The 18,543-nt window shown below is 45.4% G+C and overlaps 1 protein-coding gene across 2 annotated transcripts in view; it reads left to right on the forward strand.

The window, feature by feature from the left end:
- Nucleotides 1-17,404: 17,404 nt before the first annotated feature.
- Nucleotides 17,405-18,543, forward strand: part of LOC126278110 (protein EFR3 homolog cmp44E) — a 96,592-nt gene continuing 95,453 nt past the window's right edge. Inside the window, exon 1 of one of the 2 annotated variants that reach the window (XM_049977988.1) lies at nt 17,405-17,858. In XM_049977988.1, the coding sequence (XP_049833945.1) occupies nt 17,855-17,858 (4 nt within the window). In that variant the 5' untranslated portion in view covers nt 17,405-17,854. The remainder of the gene's footprint in view (nt 17,859-18,543) is intronic. The other variant, XM_049977991.1, reaches the window with a different exon arrangement.

Here is an 18,543-nt window from a genome sequence, read left to right on the forward strand (position 1 = left end):
GTGAGATTGGAAACGCTATTTAAAAAAATAAAACTCAATGTAATATATTAAATGATGAAAATACGTGTATAGGAACAATTATATTTCGCTGCTCTTGTGCCAAGGCAGCTGAAAATGACGATTGTTTTAAACTGTTACCAGCACATTGCATCATTTACCGACAGTTTTTTTTTGTTTTGTACTCACTGCTTGGATGTGTCAAATTTTGAAGCCATTCATGTCAGATGATGATTATATTATAGCTTACGCGTTCAGTCCTCTCATTTCCAGGTGAAAATATTTACAGTATTAGGTTTACACTGTAAAACGCTGGCGCACCTATGAAAAAGTTAAACTACCAGCAATAATTGACGTTGTCTGGAAGAAATAACTTTCTTCCGAAGACTGACAACAAAATTAGTGGTTATAGAAATTAGGAGTCCATTTAGCTTTAGCTAAAAGTACGATTGAAATCTCGAACCTTATTTTTTGGCTGATTTATCGAATTAAGACCTAGCGATAAATGAAATGTCTGTTTCACTCTCAACTAAACAAAGTTTTTCACGCTTTAAAACATCCTCAACATTGCTCTAAATCACTAACACAAAATTTGCAGTAGATTTCGCAGTTAATACTTTCAATGTCAAAAAATATTTTTTTTCAGAGTTTAATGGAACTGCAAACGATTTCAAGATGTCTATACAAAAACCACTGTCACATAACTTCAAATGTTAGGCACTGTTCCCTGTTAAGCAATACCGAGTAAAATGTTGGTGGTCGTGAGCCGTAGTTTGAAGTCCCACTTGTAATTAATTACAAGGCCCGCCGTGCCACCGCTCCGACCGGGCTGTTTCACTGTTCACAAAGAGCGACAATGCTCGGCGGCTGAAAATGTTACTGTAGTGCACGTAAAATTTAGGTAGGCACTTATGACATCATCATTACCTACTTTAATAATACTGACGTGTAAGCTGTTGAATTTTCTTGTTGCGAAGAGTAAAAACTTAAAATTGAGCTCTTTAATATGAAAATTACAACAAAACAAATTGCTTGTTAAATATTTCCTTCTTTTACCTAATGCTACTTAAATGTTCTTGTTGGGAATAGTAGAAATACACTCCTGGAAATTGAAATAAGAACACCGTGAATTCATTGTCCCAGGAAGGGGAAACTTTATTGACACATTCCTGGGGTCAGATACATCAAATGATCACACTGTCAGAACCACAGGCACATAGACACAGGCAACAGAGCATGCACAATGTCGTCACTAGTACAGTGTATATCCACCTTTCGCAGCAATGCAGGCGCTATTCTCCCATGGAGACGATCGTAGAGATGCTGGATGTACTCCTGTGGAATGGCTTGCCATGCCATTTCCACCTGGCGCCTCAGTTGGACCAGCGTTCGTGCTGGACGTGCAGACCGCCTGAGACGACGCTTCATCCAGTCCCAAACATGCTCAATGGGGGACAGATCCGGAGATCTTGCTGGCCAGGGTAGTTCACGTACATCTTCTAGAGCACGTTGGGTGGCACGGGATACATGCGGACGTGCATTGTCCTGTTGGAACAGCAAGTTCCCTTGCCGGTCTAGGAATTGTAGAACGATGGTTTCGATGACGGTTTGGATGTACCGTGCACTATTCAGTGTCCCCTCGACGATCACCAGAGGTGTACGGCCAGTGTAGGAGATCGCTCCCCACACTGTGATGCCGGGTGTTGGTCCTGTGTGCCTCGGTCGTATGCCGTCCTGATTGTGGCGCTCACCTGCACGGCGCCAAACACGCATACGACCATCATTGGCACCAAGGCAGAAGCGACTCTCATCGCTGAAGACGACACGTCTCCATTCGTCCCTCCATTCACGCCTGTCGCGACACTACTGGAGGCGGGCTGCACGATGTTGGGGCGTGAGCGGAAGACGGCCTAACGGTGTGCGGGACCGTAGCCCAGCTTCATGGAGACGGTTGCGAATGGTCCTCGCCGATACCCCAGGAGCAACAGTGTCCCTAATTTGCTGGGAAGTGGCGGTGCGTAGGATCCTACGGTCTTGGCGTGCATCCGTGCGTCGCTGCGGTCCGGTCCCAGGTCGACGGGCACGTGCACCTTCCGCCGACCACAGGCGACAACATCGATGTACTGTGGAGACCTCACGCCCCACGTGTTGAGCAATTCGGCGGTACGTCCACCCGGCCTCCCACATGCCCACTATACGCCCTCGCTCAAAGTCCGTCAGCTGCACATACGGTTCACGTCCACGCTGTCGCGGCATGCTACCAGTGTTAACGATTGCGATGGAGCTCCGTATGCCACGGCAAACTGGCTGACACTGACGGCGGCGGTGCACAAATGCTGCGCAGCTAGCGCCATTCGACGGCCAACACCGCGGTTCCTGGTGTGTCCGCTGTGCCGTGCGTGTGATCATTGCTTGTACAGCCCTCTCGCAGTGTCCGGAGCAAGTATGGTGGGTCTGGCACACCGGTGTCAATGTGTTCTTTTTTCCATTTCCAGGAGTGTACTAACAATATGTCGTGGAAATTCTTTACTATAAATATTACAATAAAAACTCACAGGCTTCAGATTAAATATTTTCGTCTTCTGCTTGCTTCTGATTCAAATTCTGTAAAAGAAAGAACGGAAAATTGCAACGGGCACCTGTCTGGTAGTTAGTGGGCAGGTTTGCCATCCAGAGAGCACTTCACAGGCCACACGAAAGACACGGTCGCGGAAACGGATTAGGCGCAGGTCTCTTGGGTAGAGCTACGTCGGTCGTAGCCAGGGGCTGGGATAACAGACATCCGCCCTACCAGGGCCCTGCGAGATTCCAAGAATGTCAACAGACTTGAAGTTTTCAACTAACGTTGCAACATAACGTACTGGACAGATGCTTTGCTCATTATCCGCAGATGACACGCGGATACCAGCGCCGGTCGCGATTTTATCCGCCAACTAACAAATGCCGCGGATATCCGCATCCGCGCAGACCTCTACCTATGATGACGACTCGGCCCGGCGCGAGGGGAAGTATTAGTACCCTCGCGTCGGAGCTGCCTACGGACGCCGATATGGACTGCACACCGGAATTGCCTGATGACGATGATAACGTGGTACGTGCTGAAGCGCTGAGAGAAGGAAAGCACCACAGAAGAGGAGACGGTGACTTCTCGAACGACGACCAACGTGCACACGCAATCACAAGCGGCGCCTACTTCCAACTGCCGCCACGAGAGAAACAGGCGCAGCTACAACCAGTTGTAGTCGCAAGAGAATTGGATATATCAAACAGACACCAGCCTCTACAAGGGACGGGGGCGCCATTGAACGCTGCAACAGTCGACCTCATCGACAGACAGCAGCAACGAGCGGTGCAACAACGCGCACATAATGAACGAGAACACAGACAAGAAGATGAGTCAATGGAAGCCGACCAACCGGCTGCGCCACAACAGCCAGCCCATGCAGCGCATCGGAAGATTCCGCCGATAATCATACGTTACAAGGAATCATACAAGACGCTACACACATGGCTGAAAGGGCACTGCAAAGCATCTTTCACCGTCAAGCAGACGGGCGGGGAAACACTAAAACTGATCCTGAATGCTACGGAGGATTACGTAAAGGTTGTGGAAAAACTCGGAGAAGATGGCATTCCGATGTATACCACGCCAGCAGTCCGACCACCGACGCTGAAGACACTGATTAAAGGAATTCCCGTGTCAGTAACGCACGCAGAAGTGAAAGAAGAACTTGAAGAGCTTGGATACATTGCTACACTTATAGAACGTCACAGAATGCCGGTAACCAATCAGATGACGGGACATCGGGTCGTCATATTACCAGACACGCCAGACCACCGCAGCATTTTTCAGCTGACACGAATCTACGATCTCTCAATCAAGGTTGAACGCCTGTGCCGCTAGCGCGGCCACGTCCAGTGCTTCCGATGCCAAGGTTTTAATCACGTCGCTCGCTACTGTACTATGCCGCCTATCTGTGTAAAATGCGGTGCAGACCACGACAGCAGAGGGTGCAGGAGACCGAAAGAAGACGCGCCAACGTGTGGACTATGCGGCGGGGCACACCCTGCCAACTACCGCGCCTGCCCTGGACACAAGGAAGCCAGTCGAAGATTCCGTGGCCTGCCACCAATGAAGCCTCCTGCTCGACGGCAACGCCCGCCGCCTCCTCCAGCACCGATTACGGACCAGAGAAGCTGGCCCACAACATCGTGCAAATCGACTACGCGCAGATCTCGCCGCTGCAGACGCGTTGAAGCAGGGCCTTCCGCCCACCACCTCCAGCACCACAAAGACAGGCAGCAACCGACAATACATCGACAGCAGCCACCTCAAGCACCACAACCGCCGCCACCTACGCCAGAACAGCCTGATGTCTACGTTCTCCTCACGCAAATTGCATCGACGTTGCGGAAGTGAGCAGAACGCTCGCACAACTTCCATTCACAATCGCTGCCACCATTGAGGCAACGATTAGCAGAGCCTTGCCGGCAACCACAGCAGTCACAACGCGGCAAAATGCCTAGAGCGCCACGAATCGAAGAGCTACACATTATGACGTACAACGCAGAAAACTTGACCCACGACATTCCAGAACTGCAGCAATTCCTGATTGACTTCAATATAAACATCCGCATGGTCAACGAGACGTTTCTAAAGCCAGGCATACGTTCAAATATACCAAACTACAGATGTTACAGGACGGACCGACCGACGAACGGAGGAGACACCGCCATTTTCATCCGCCGCTCCATCATTCATCACGAAGTTCAGCCGCCCATCAACCGCCACATCGAAGCCGCCGCTGTTTCTGTGCAGACGCAAACCGCACCCATCACATTCACGTCAGTATACCGCAGCCCACGACAACTCCTGGACTTGGACGACGCACGAGAATTGCTCCGCGCGCCCGGACGATATTCATCGCCGGAGATCTAAACTCAAAACACGCAACTTGGAACTCTTTGACGACCAACATTAGCGGTCGCCTTCTTCTACAGGCCACAGAAGAGGCAAACGCATATGTTTGCGGCCCGGAAGAGCCGACGTGCTATCCATCACGCGGACGCCCCGACATCATTGACATATCCATTACGAAAGGCATCCCTCAGTTCATGACAGCAAAAGTTATCCACGCGCTCAATTCCAACCATCTTCCCGTCGTCTTCTACCCACACATCGCACCAGAACATCACACCGGTCGCCTCAACCTCAGACGCACAAACTGGGACGCATTCCGAGGGCATGTCACCTTCTCTGTGGATGTGTTGCAAGGCGAGAAGGACATCATATAAGAATCCATCACAGCATTCACAGACTCCATCACTGAAGCTCTGACTCGTGCCACGCCACCGCTGACGACGCCACATCTGCCAACTCCGGGGCTGCCTCCAGAAATTCTCGCTTCAGTACGACACAGGAGTCGACTCGACCGCGAATGGCGTGTCACGCGAGATCCGCACCTCAAGCAGCTAATTAATCGTCTACGAAGAGACGTCAAAGCTGCCATAGTCGCTCACAGAAACCAACAATGGGCCGCAAAACTCCGTGCATTCACTCCGGACTGAATGCACTGGCACATGATACGTTTCTTCACTCTTCTCAGGACGACAATTCCACCGCATCAACACCAAGACAGAACAGCCTACCGACCGGAAGACAAGGCCAACATGCTGGCAGACACATTCGAAGCAAATTTTCAACCACTCAGCGACAGGACTGATCCGCAACCATTGAAAGGGAAGCAGACGCCATACTTCAAGAACACGACGAAGAAGACGCGGACGCAGAAGACGACCATATTCCGCCCATCGGCGCAGAAGAAGTACAGACTGGCATCCGGGCATCACCTTCGAACAAAGCACCCGGCGCAGACGACATTCAAGCACGTGTCTTGAAGCAACTGCCCTGGACAGCGATCGTGCGACTCGCCGCCATATTCAACTGGATCATTAGCACCGCCGTATACCCATCACAATGGAAGCATTCAATCGTTGTTGCAGTACCTAAACCGGGAAAGGATCGCCACCACCCACAGAGTTATCGTCCTATAAGTCTCCTGCCACAAATCAGCAAGATATTCGAACGCATTCTTCTACCAAGACTACAAAATGTCATCAATCGAAATGAAGTGTTACCTCAAGAACAATTTGGATTCCGCAGCGGACACAGTACGACGCAGCAGGTACTTCGAGCCGTCGAGTACATCACTGAAGCCTTTAACAAGAAGGAATTCTGCGGCGCCGTACTGCTGGACGTCACTAAAGCCTTTGACACTGTCTGGCACAAAGGCCTCATCTGGAAGCTCAACAGACTGCAATTCCCGAAGCCATACATCTGACTACTAGCCTCCTACCTGAAGAATCACAAGTTCGCTGTCCGGATCGACAACTCAATATCAACAGCTCGCCATATAAACGCCGGAGTGCCGCAAGGATCTGTCCTTGGGCCAGTCCTGTACTCGACCTTCACCTCTGACATTCCATCGCAACCGCGGGTGGAAAAATCCATCTACGCCGACGACACAATGATCTTCACGAGAAGCAGATGGAGAGAAGTCATCGTGCCTCGCCTTCAGAGTTCTCTTAACGCCCTTGAGCGATGGGCTGCCAAGTGGCGCATCAGCTTCAACCCGACCAAGACTCAAGCCGTCATATTCACCCGATTCCTGCACGCCATCTCCTACTTTACGACGTAGAACTACCATGGGACGTCTCCGCCAGATACCTGGGAGTCATCTTGGACAAACGACTGACATGGAAGCTCCATATAGAAGACGTACGAGCGAAAGTAAACCAGAGGATAGGGGCCTTGTACCCCTACATTAATGAAGACTCCGATCTCTCAGTAGAAAACGGAATATTAATCTCCAGAATGTACATCAGGCCACTTATGGATTACGCCTGCGAAGTCTGGAGATGTGCAGCAAGGACGCACATCCAACGACTTCAGTCTCTCCAGAACAAGATTCTACGACGCATTTTTCACGTACAATCGCAGTTTCCACACCGTTACCTCCAGGACGCAGCAGAAGAACTTGAAGTAATGCAGAGACATCAAGAACAAGCAAGATGATTCTACAACAAGACGCAAGAAGCCGACAACCCACTCATACGAACACTAGGAGCACCACAGAACCCACGAGATCGATACAAAAGACCAATCGCACTACTGGGCAGATAAAATGACGTAGCAACAAGACGAACAATTGCAACCATGGAAGGCTCGGAAGAAACTAACTATTGACGACAAAACAAAACTCCGGAACGCAAAAAGCAATGAAGTTCAACCCCCGTCCCACACACACACCAGATACACATAAAAATAAAGAAGCACAGACCCCACACGCTAACCCCATAAGAAGCAGGCAATGCTTAAAAAGTAAATAATGCGCAATATAGCTATAAGTTAGCCTTAAGAAGGTGGACGGAACCCTCAGGAGCTCAGTTCGTCAGCACACCTGACGATGGCGACATCTCTGAGTGCCGAAATATTGTGCCCGTTGGACACTATGAACCGGCAGTATACCCGTGGACTGATCGAGCATTGTCGTTGTGGTTCTCCGCTTGCTTCCTTCAATGGTGATACGCTGCAGAAGTCTTAATACCAGAATTGGAGGTAGCATAGTTCAGGCAGATCTGCAGTGGATCGACTCACAGCATAAACAAATATACGTAGTGCAGAAAAAGCCGAAAAGACTCATCGTCGTTTTTCGAATACACGACTGACGATCAGTTACTGAGAACAGTAACAACCATAAAAGATCTAGACATATACATTTGGAGCAGCTTGATGTGAAACATACCCGATATTAATTGAATCGCTGAACCTAAGTCACATTCACCTACTTTTAAGGAAAGTGAGAAAAACAATATAAGTACTATACAAATTATTAGAATAAGGTGAAACTTAAGTTGAAGATTAAATAGCACTCAACAGGTTTATTGTCAACATCTCACACCTGCATGCTAACCCGTTTGCATTGCCAAAACTTTTTATGCTGTGGATTTAGGTTGTTTTTGCAACCAATGCATTTGATGATAAAAGAAATTTCAAAAAATACAAAAAACTAACTATTTTTATTTAGAATACAGTACATTGTTCTTACGTTTTTTTTTTTTTTTTTTTTTTTTTTGGCAGAGTTGTGATACGACATATTTGAATGTTTCCGCTAATTGACACTCTGCCTCGGGCATGGATGTGTGTGATGTCCTTAGGTTAGTTAGGTTTACATAGTTCCAAGTTCTAGGGGACTGATGACCTCAGGCGTTAAGCTCCATAGCGCTCAGAGCCATTTGAACTAATTTTGAACTCTAGCATTTCCCTATTCCGTCTTTCGGTGACTGCCCACTACGCAGCAGTTTGCAAATTCTTTTAACTCTCGCATCAGTTACTGCCTAAATATCTAAAAAAAGCTTTTCTACATACCTCATATCGTTTGTCTCCAACGAGGACACACTAGTAAGTCCTGGTCTTACGTTAAATCAGTTAAATGGCTCGAAACAGCATATCCAAACACTCTGGGATGATGATGGCATTGAAACAGAGGATGACACGCGTAAAGCTGAAATACTAAACACCTTTTTCCAAAGCTGTTTCACAGAGGAAGACCGCACTGCAGTTCCTTCTCTAAATCCTCGCACAAACGAAAAAGTGGCTGACATCGAAATAAGTGTCCAAGGAATAGAAAAGTAACTGAAATCACTCAACAAAGGAAAGTACACTGGATCTGACGGGATACCAGTTCGACTTTACACAGAGTACGCAAAAGAGCTTGCCCCCCCTCTAACCGCCGTGTACTGCAAGTCTCTAGAGGAACAGAAAGTTCCAAACGATTGGAAAAGAGCACAGGTAGTCCCAGTCATCAAGAAGGGTCGTCGAGCAGATGCGCAAAACTATAGACCTATACCTCTGACATCGATCTGTTGTAGAATTTTAGAACATGCTTTTTGATCGCGTATCATGTCACTTCTGGAAACCCAAAATCTACTCTGTAGGTATCAACATGGATTCCGGAAACAGCCATCGTGTGAGACCCAACTCGCTTTATTTGTTCATGAGACCAGAAAATATTGGATACAGGCTCCCAGGTAGATGCCATTTTCCTTGATTTCCGGAAGGCGATCGATACAGTTCCGCACTGTCGTTTAATAAACAAAGTAAAAGCCTACGGAATATCAGACCAGCTGTGTGGCTGGATTGAAGAGTTTTTAGCAAACAGAACACAGCATGTTGTTCTCAATGGAGAGACGTCCACAGATGTTAAAGTAACCTCTGGCGTGCCACAGAGGAGTGTTATAAAACCATTTCTTTTCACAATATATATTTAAATGACCTAGTAGATAGTGTCGGAAGTTCCATGCGGCTTTTCGCGGATGATGATAGAAAGATAGATCCCTTATCATTTAGCTACAAAATAGTTGGTAAGCAACTGGAAGCAGTTAATTCCATAAATTATCTGGGAGTAGGCATTAGGAGTGATTTAAAGTGGAATGATCATATAAAGTTGATCGTCGGTAAAGCAGATGCCAGACTGAGATTCATTGGAAGAATCCTAAGGAAATGCAATCCGAAAACAAAGGAAGTAGGTTACAGTACGCTTGTTCGCCCACTGCTTAAATACTGCTCAGCAGTGTGGGATCCGTACCAGAAAGGGTTGATAGAAGAGATAGAGAAGATCCAACGGAGAGCAGCGCGCTTCGTTACAGGATCATTTAGTAATCGCGAAAGCGTTACGGAGATGATAGATAAACTCCAGTGGAAGACTCTGCAGGAAAGACGCTCAGTAGCTCGGTACGGGCTTTTGTTAAAGTTTCAAGAACATACCTTCACCGAAGAGTCAAGCAGTATATTGCTCCCTCCTACGTATATCCCGCGAAGAGACCATGAGGATAAAATCAAAGAGAGATTAGAGCCCACACAGAATCATACCGACAATCCTTCTTTCCACGAACAATACGAGACTGGAATAGAAGGGAGAACCGATAGAGGTACTCAGGGTACCCTCCGCCACACACCGTCAGGTGGCTTGCGGAGTATGGATGTAGATGTAGATGATGCTGTAGTATACAGAGAAGTTGCAGTATTAGAAAATTGCAACTAAATGCAGGAAGATCTGCAGCGGATAGGCACTTGGTGCAGGGAGTGGTAACTGACCCTTAACATAGACAAATGTAATGTATTGCGAATACATAGAAAGAAGGATCCTTTATTGTTTGATTATATGATAGCGGAACAAACACTGGTAGCAGTTATTTCTGGGAGTATGCATATGGAACGATTTGAAGTGGAATGATCATATAAAATCAATTGTTGGTAAGGCGGGTGCCAGGTTGAGATTCATTGGGAGAGTTCCTAGAAAATGAAGTCCATCAACAAAGGAGGTGGCCTACAAAACACTCGTTCGACCTATACTTGAGTATTGCTCATCAGTGTGGGATCCGTACCAGGCCGGGTTGACAGAGGAGATAGAGAAGATCCAAAAAAGAGCGGCGCGTTTCGTTACAGGGTTATTTGGTAAGCGTGATAGCGTTACGGAGATGTTTAGCAGAATCAAGTGGCAGACTCTGCAAGAGAGGCGCTCTGCATCGCGGTGTAGCTTGCTGTCCAGGTTTCGAGGGGTGCGTTTCTGGATGAGGTATCGAATATATTGCTTCCCCCTACTTATACCTCCCGAGGAGATCACGGATGTAAAATTAGAGAGATTCGAGCGCGCACGGAGGCTTTCAGACAGTCGTTCTTCCCGCGAACCATACGCGACTGGAACAGGAAAGGGAGATAATGACAGTGGCAAGTAAAGTGTCCTCCGCCACACAACGTTTGGTGGCTTGTGAAGTATAAATGTGGATGTAGATGTAGCTAAAAGATTTTTCACGACTGCACCCCTTCTCACTTCTTGGGTGGTGTCTTTTAACATCACTAGCTGCGAACAGTCCTTGCAGGAAAAGGTTCTGGTCATTCTGGTACTCCATGTTCAAAAATTGTGCTAATCCTTGGGTTCTGTTGTCTTCCGCAGTAACACTAAAACAGCTTCTTCGACACTTCCAGTCTTCTTCTGTCACCTTTTTCGGAATTGCTTTGCCATTGTAATTCACGTTCCTCTCCACAAATTTTAGCTTTCTTCATAAAATTTCTTTGATATTCGAAAGAATGTTTCACCCTTTTCTCCTCATAACTGCTGGTACACGCCATTTCGTTTATTTTCATAAGAATACTAAAATCAACAACGCCAATTTCATCCGTACAGTTGTACCGCACTTTGCTGTAGTGCCAACAGTTGAGAAGAAAAATAATCGAAGTCCTGGACTTCGGACGTCTCTGCACTAAACTCAGACTTCCTGCCTCTGTTTGAACTGCAACAAACCATGACTTCGGCTGTTTTCGTGCACAGTCTTGTGAAGCTATGTGCAGAGTATGCATTTTTGCCTTTAGCTCAGTTTTCACCAAAAGTGGTCTCAGGAGGTTTTTGCAATCAGCGATTCAATTGTAACAAACATAGCTGGCATCATGTAACATTACGAGTATGTGGGAGAGTTATTTGTCCACCTAGGGCTTGCTTGGCTGGGTGCCAGTCGGCGGTACGAGGACAGAACACGGCCATTCCAGACAGGCTTAAGTGCAGAGACAAGGAGCGTATAACTGGAAATGGGTAAATCCCTGTACAGGGAATTTTGACGCATAAGGCCGGCTTCATACACGCAACAAAAGTGTCGCCACAGCTAGTGGCATACTGCAGCTGAATGTGTGAACTCCCAGTTTTTGTGGCGCAACTTCAGAGACGAAACTTTTGTCACGGCACAAAATGTTTAGCTTGGTTGTACTTCGTTGCTTCACCTCCCTACCACCACTGCTCCCTGTTGGTGGTATTGGGATGCATGAGTGTCGCAGTTATCGTAGTGTAATTGCTCCTATAAGCCAATCGTTTTCAATGTTGTTGTTTTTTCTTTACTTTATTTCTGAAAAAATTGACAACAGTAGTCGGCAGGGACATTTCTGCAGCTTCTAGAACTACAAGAACAGCAACCTATGTTTGATTTTCTGCAGTAGTGTGTGTGTGTGTGTGTGTGTGTGTGTGTGTGTGTGTGTGTGTGTGTGTGTGTGTGTCCAATATTCGCAAACCAATGACGTACCCCAGAGTCTTAAATGATTTTTGAAAGAATAAAGAAACTTAATATACACTCCTGGAAATAGAAAAAAGAACACATCGACACCGGTGTGTCAGACCCACCATACTTGCTCCGGACACTGCAAGAGGGCTGTACAAGGAATGATCACACGCACGGCACAGCGGACACACCAGGAACCGCGGTGTTGGCCGTCGAATGGTGCTAGCTGCGCAGCATTTGTGCACCGCCGCCGTCCGTGTCAGCCAGTTTGCCGTGGCATACGGAGCTCCATCGCAGTCTTTAACACTGGTAGCATGCCGCGACAGCGTGGACGTGAACCGTATGTGCAGTTGACGGACTTTGAGCGAGGGCGTATAGTGGGCATGCGGGAGGTCGGGTGGACGTACCGCCGAATTGCTCAACACGTGGGGCGTGAGGTCTCCACAGTACATCGATGTTGTCGCCAGTGGTCGGCGGAAGGTGCACGTGCCTGTCGACCTGGGACCGGACCGCAGCGACGCACGGATGCACGCCAAGACCGTAGGATCCTACGCAGTGCCGTAGGGGACCCCACCGCCACTTCCCAGCAAATTAGGGACACTGTTGCTCCTGGGGTATCGGCGAGGACCATTCGCAACCGTCTCCATGAAGCTGGGCTACGGTCCCGCACACCGTTAGGCCGTCTTGCGCTCACGCCCCAACATCGTGCAGCCGCATCCAGTGGTGTCGCGACAGGCGTGAATGGAGGGACGAATGGAGACGCGTCGTCTTCAGCGATGAGAGTCGCTTCTGCCTTGGTGCCAAAAATGGTCGTATGCGTGTTTGGCGCCGTGCAGGTGAGCGCCACAATCAGGACTGCATACGACCGAGGCACACAGGGCCAACACCCGGCATCATTGTGTGGGGAGCGATCTCCTACACTGGCCGTACACCTCTGGTGATCGTCGAGGGGACACTGAATAGTGCACGGTACATCCAAACCGTCATCGAACCCATCGTTCTACCATTCCTAGACCGGCAAGGGAACTTGCTGTTCCAACAGGACAATGCACGTCCGCATGTATCCCGTGCCACCCAACGTGCTCTAGAAGGTGTAAGTCAACTACCCTGGCCAGCAAGATCTCCGGATCTGTCCCTTATTGAGCATGTTTGGGACTGGATGAAGCGTCGTCTCAGGCGGTCTGCACGTCCAGCACGAACGCTGGTCCAACTGAGGCGCCAGGTGGAAATGGCATGGCAAGCCGTTCCACAGGACTACATCCAGCATCTCTACGATCGTCTCCATGGGAGAATAGCAGCCTGCATTGCTGCGAAAGGTGGATATACACTGTACTAGTGCCGACATTGTACATGCTCTGTTGCCTGTGTCTATGTGCCTGTGGTTCTGTCAGTGTGATCATGTGATGTATCTGACCCCAGGAATGTGTCAATAAAGTTTCCCCTTCCTGGGACAATGAATTCACGGTGTTCTTATTTCAGTTTCCAGGAGTGTATTTAACCAAAAAAGCTAGTTGTATAAACTGCGTAATTTGTGAGACCAACCATTGTATAAATTGTGAATTATACGCAGGAAACAGTTACAGAATATGTTAAATTAAAAATGAAATACTGGAAATGCCTGTATCAACGTATTTATAAGATTCTAAAATCTTGGGAGAATGGCGTGTCTGACGATGATACTAACATACCAGTTGGTTAGTTTGCTACTGCAGACAGCATTTTTGTCTCTGAGTGTCATTTCTTTTATAAATGTGTTTGTTTCCCTCGATTTTTTGCCTGTACGAGACCTACTTTCAGGTCCAACATTTGGATTTCGCCTTCATTGTATTTAACTCTTGTCACAGCTCTAACGCCATATCCGCCATTCATACCCGCCCATATCATTTCAATTGACACCATGTTGAAAGCTGTGCAACAACGTAGAATTTGTGATGTCCAGCGTGAACTGTAGCTCACGATGTCATTACGGCAAACCACAAGCTGTAGCGAAACAATAGATGCGTGTGTGTGCACGGCGTAAGAGGACAAACAATGCCCAAGAAATGGCAGACTGTCAGACAAACTGAAATATAGCTTCTTACATCTCTTCAAGAATCTATAATAATTCACAGTCAAGTATGAAACCAAATCTGAATAACTCTACGATCTGGAAAAATTGAAGCATATCCTATGTTTCAACAAAATTTCAGTAGCTTTAAAACTACAGAAATTAATATTTCATAATGAATAAACATTCTGACAACGAACCTCTGAATTAACAACATTTAAACACTTCATACGATTTCAACATACGATACCTCAGATGATAGTATTGCACTTTAAGTATCATCTCTGAAAACTATGAATCTGTATCTATTTTATTTCTTAATTTATAATGTTTTTTATAATTTTCAATACCTAAATATTTGTCAGAACATCATATCCTCCACAATTACACTGCATAAATTCCTCAAATTTTATCACTTGTGTATTTGTTTAATGAACAATTTACTATTTTGGCAGTCACTTTATTTAAATATTAATTACAATTGATAATAAAAATCATGATAATTTAAGAAGTGGTCAGTTGCGTGAGTTAGCTGACGCTACCTTTGCAAAAGAATGCCAAAAGATGCTTATGACAAACTCGCCTATATAGATGTTTAAACAATATTTAACGACGATCTGGTGTCACTTATGAGCAAGAATATAGCTTATTTATTTATGACCAAACGTTTCTTTATGTTTATTGAGTATGGTCTGAGTGTGACCCAAATGTTTATAACCTTTCTATGTTTAATTATTGTATAATATATTAGTTTAGTCCGGGAAGTGGTCAAGATGAGTCAAATCACATATGTAGAACTTAAGAACGTTGCATTTTTGGTGGTAACGGCCTTCAGTCAATGGAAGAGCAGACAATAGCGGAACACTGCAAGAGTCAAGAAGTTAGGGACGTTTTTCCGAGTGAGGAGCTCAAGAGAGCGATCCTGGGCACTTTTACGTTTGTAAACACTCTCAACGTAACTTTACTGCATTTGATACGGGTATTTTCTCTCTGTATTTTCACTTAATGTCCACTTCCGGTTTATTTGAGATGTTCTTTTTTGAACAAACATTATTCAACATGATTTTCTGTCGTCTACATCAACTGTAGACGTTACAAAAGATTCCTTCTTGTTAACCTATTTATTTAACTTTTATTTTGCACTTTTGCGTACTTTATTAACTCGCAGCAAATCTAGCCAATGAATAAACTATTTGACTGCAGGATCACAGCTTCAGGTTCTTATCTGCAGCAAATTAGCTGCGGGGCATGAAAGGAGACGTGCGTGGCTCTACCCTACCACTACATCGAGCTATTCTCTTTAAACAGAGCCGTGTATAGCCCAAGTGCCTAAAGTACAAGAAACCTCACGTGAAGATGCAACTGGTTTGCTCGCATGGCGTGCTGTTTAGAAGGAATGCCCGACATTAGCCACGCCGGACATTTGCCACACTTGCCCCTTCGCCAGGTAGCTTGAGTAGCGAGCGATTCCTCAGGTAAGGGACGCCCTTCCTCGTACTTCTTCCGTCCGCTTTCAAACCGCCGTCTCCAAATCGTACTCGATACAACCAGTACGTAAGGGGACCTTCTTCTTCGACATCTTGGCCAAATACAGAGCTTCTTTTGACCGCTGCATTTGTGCCTACTTTAATTACTATAACTACATGCCTAAAGTCAATAAGAAAAGAAGAAATGGATATGTGAATGTTTGAAAAGAAGAACGACATACTCCATATTAATTTACACTCTAAAATGCGATATCCCTTGCGGCGAAACATTAGTTAATAAAGTGTAGTGGGACAATGTTCAAAACATGACTGAAAATACGTTCACTAAATAGAGATAAGAACATATATGACTGACACGTCATCTAAAGTCGACGTACAATGTTAAAAATAAGAAAATGAAGTGATACAGAATGCTAATGCTATGCTTGTAACGTACGTTGTTGTTCTACATTGTTTAGCTGTGGTATTTACAGGGTCAAAGAGAAAGCATCCTAAGTTTTGGAGGGAAAAGCCGTAATTGTAATGATCTGCACTACAACAGAAACAAGAAGCACAACTTAAGAAAAAATAATGTAATGTGTGTTCCAGCTCACAAGCGACATTGAAGCAGATAGTGCCTGTGACTTAGTATGGGTAGAGGCTATATTCGACAACCGGAATAAATTAATAACTGGCTCCTTTTACCGACCCCCGGTCTCAGATGAAACAGTTGCTGAACACTTCAAAGAAAACTTGAGTCTCATCACAAATAGGTACCCTACTCATACAATTATAGTTGGCAGTGACTTCAATCTTCCTTCCGTATGTTGACAAAATACATTTTCAGACCCTATTGTAGATAGAAAACGACTTCCGAAATTGTTCTAGATGCTTTTTTTTAAATTATTTTGAACAATTACTTCATGAGGCCATTCAAGTTGTAAATGTGTACGAAAACACACTTGACCTCTTAGCCATAAATAATCCTGAGCATCACGACGGATACAGGGATTAGTGAACACACTGTCGTAGCGAGGCTCAATTCCGTAACAAAGAAATTCACCAAAACTAAAAGCAAAATATACCTATTTTTAAGCAACTAAAAATTCGGTTGACGTCTTTCTAAGAGACAGCCTCCAATCCTTCCAAACTATGTAAGTGAAGACCATATGTGGCTTAATTTCAAAGAAATAGTATCAACAGCACTCAAGAGATTCATACCAAATAAATTAGTAAGAGATGGAACTGATCCCCCATGGTAGACAGCACACTACAGAAAGCTACTGCAGGGGCACCGAAAAAGGCAAGTATAATTTAGACGAACGCAAAATTTCCAATATTGGCGAAGTTTTACTGGGGCTCGAAATTTGGTGGGGATTTCAATGCGAGATGCATTTAATAGTTTCTACAACGAAACTGTCTCTAGAAATGTGGCGGAAAATCCAAAGAGATTCTGGTCCTATGTTAAGTAAACCAGCGGAAAGGTGGAGGAGGAGGAGGGGGAGACAAGGGACCAAACCCTTCAGAGCAGGTAACATCGTGGCAAATGTCCGCACACCGTTTAGAAGAGCAACTGAGCACCATAAAACCGCTAGGTACAGTCGCAGACGGCAGAATTCAAAGGAAATGTAATTAACCGTGGGAAAAGGTAGTTTACAAAATCTCTTTCGAACTAGTGTCGAGGATTGCTCGTTGGTCTGCGACCCTTATTAGGTAATGGTTATCAAAGAACGTAGAGACAATTCAAAGAAGAGCAGCACATTTCGCCATGGATACGTTTAATGAGAGTGAGAGCGTCACTGAGACCGTCCAGTGGCAAACACCGCAGTAGGGTAGCTGTGCATCACGACGATATTTGGATCTGAAACCAAGCGCACGTTCCAAAACATACTTCTCCCACTAACGTAAATATCGTGCAAGGACCAAGGAGAATTAATCAGAGATATTGGAGCTCATGCGCAGGCTTTTCAAAACAGTCGTTCTTTTGGTACACCATTCTCGAATGCAAAAGAAAGATAGGAAACGCTAGTGACACCTCAAATACCCTCTACCACGTACATAGTTACGATGCCTCGCAAAATATATCTGTAAATGTGGAAAATTGTGGAGCGCGAATCAAAAGAAATAAAGTTAAAAAAAAATATTCGGATGACATATGTTTTGAACAAAGGATGGAAGAACTTTGGGAAGAACAAAGAAAAGACGATATGTTATACGAGGATGCTGAACATGTCATATAATGAGTGCGTAGATTCAAGTTTACATTAGTAATGGAATAATTTATTGTTAGTATATCATAAACTCTGCTATCATAATTTTTAATTAATGTAATGATGGTGCTTATACGCAGTTTCCACAATTTGTGCATGTTGATCTGAATCTGTCTTTTCGTTCATCTGTTTCTGTTTGATCTGTTTAGCGTTCGTAGTGTATAGAGGTCGTTTAGCGCACGCTTTCCGAAAATCATGAATCGCCCAGTATTCGTATCGATACCGAAAGAATCAGATCGGCTTTCATGTCTCACAGTTGAAGAGTGTGTAACGTCATCTGTTCGGCAGACTGCAAGGTTTTGTAAATCGCAATGGATAAGTGTATTAAACAGTTAAACTAAAAGAAAACGCTCAAGAATCACATATGAGAGGTTAAGAATCTACCAGAAACCTTTTTAAAAGAAGTGGAGGTATTTATTTACTTTAAATATTTAACTACCGTTGGTCTGTCCATGTCTTATCATGTACAAAACGCCATAAAATCAAGTGTTACTGGAATGCAGCCTACGTATGCTGCAGTATATTCCTAGATCCCTCGTTTAATACTGATTATTAAAACGTTTTTGACTGAAACTCTTTCTTATAATTATCTGTTGCATACACAAAGCTACTTCTGAATGCCTTAAAACTCACACGCGACACATTTTCTCGAGGTAAT

Source organism: Schistocerca gregaria, chromosome 6 (assembly GCF_023897955.1).
Source record: "Schistocerca gregaria isolate iqSchGreg1 chromosome 6, iqSchGreg1.2, whole genome shotgun sequence".
Classification (NCBI taxonomy): domain Eukaryota; kingdom Metazoa; phylum Arthropoda; class Insecta; order Orthoptera; family Acrididae; genus Schistocerca; species Schistocerca gregaria.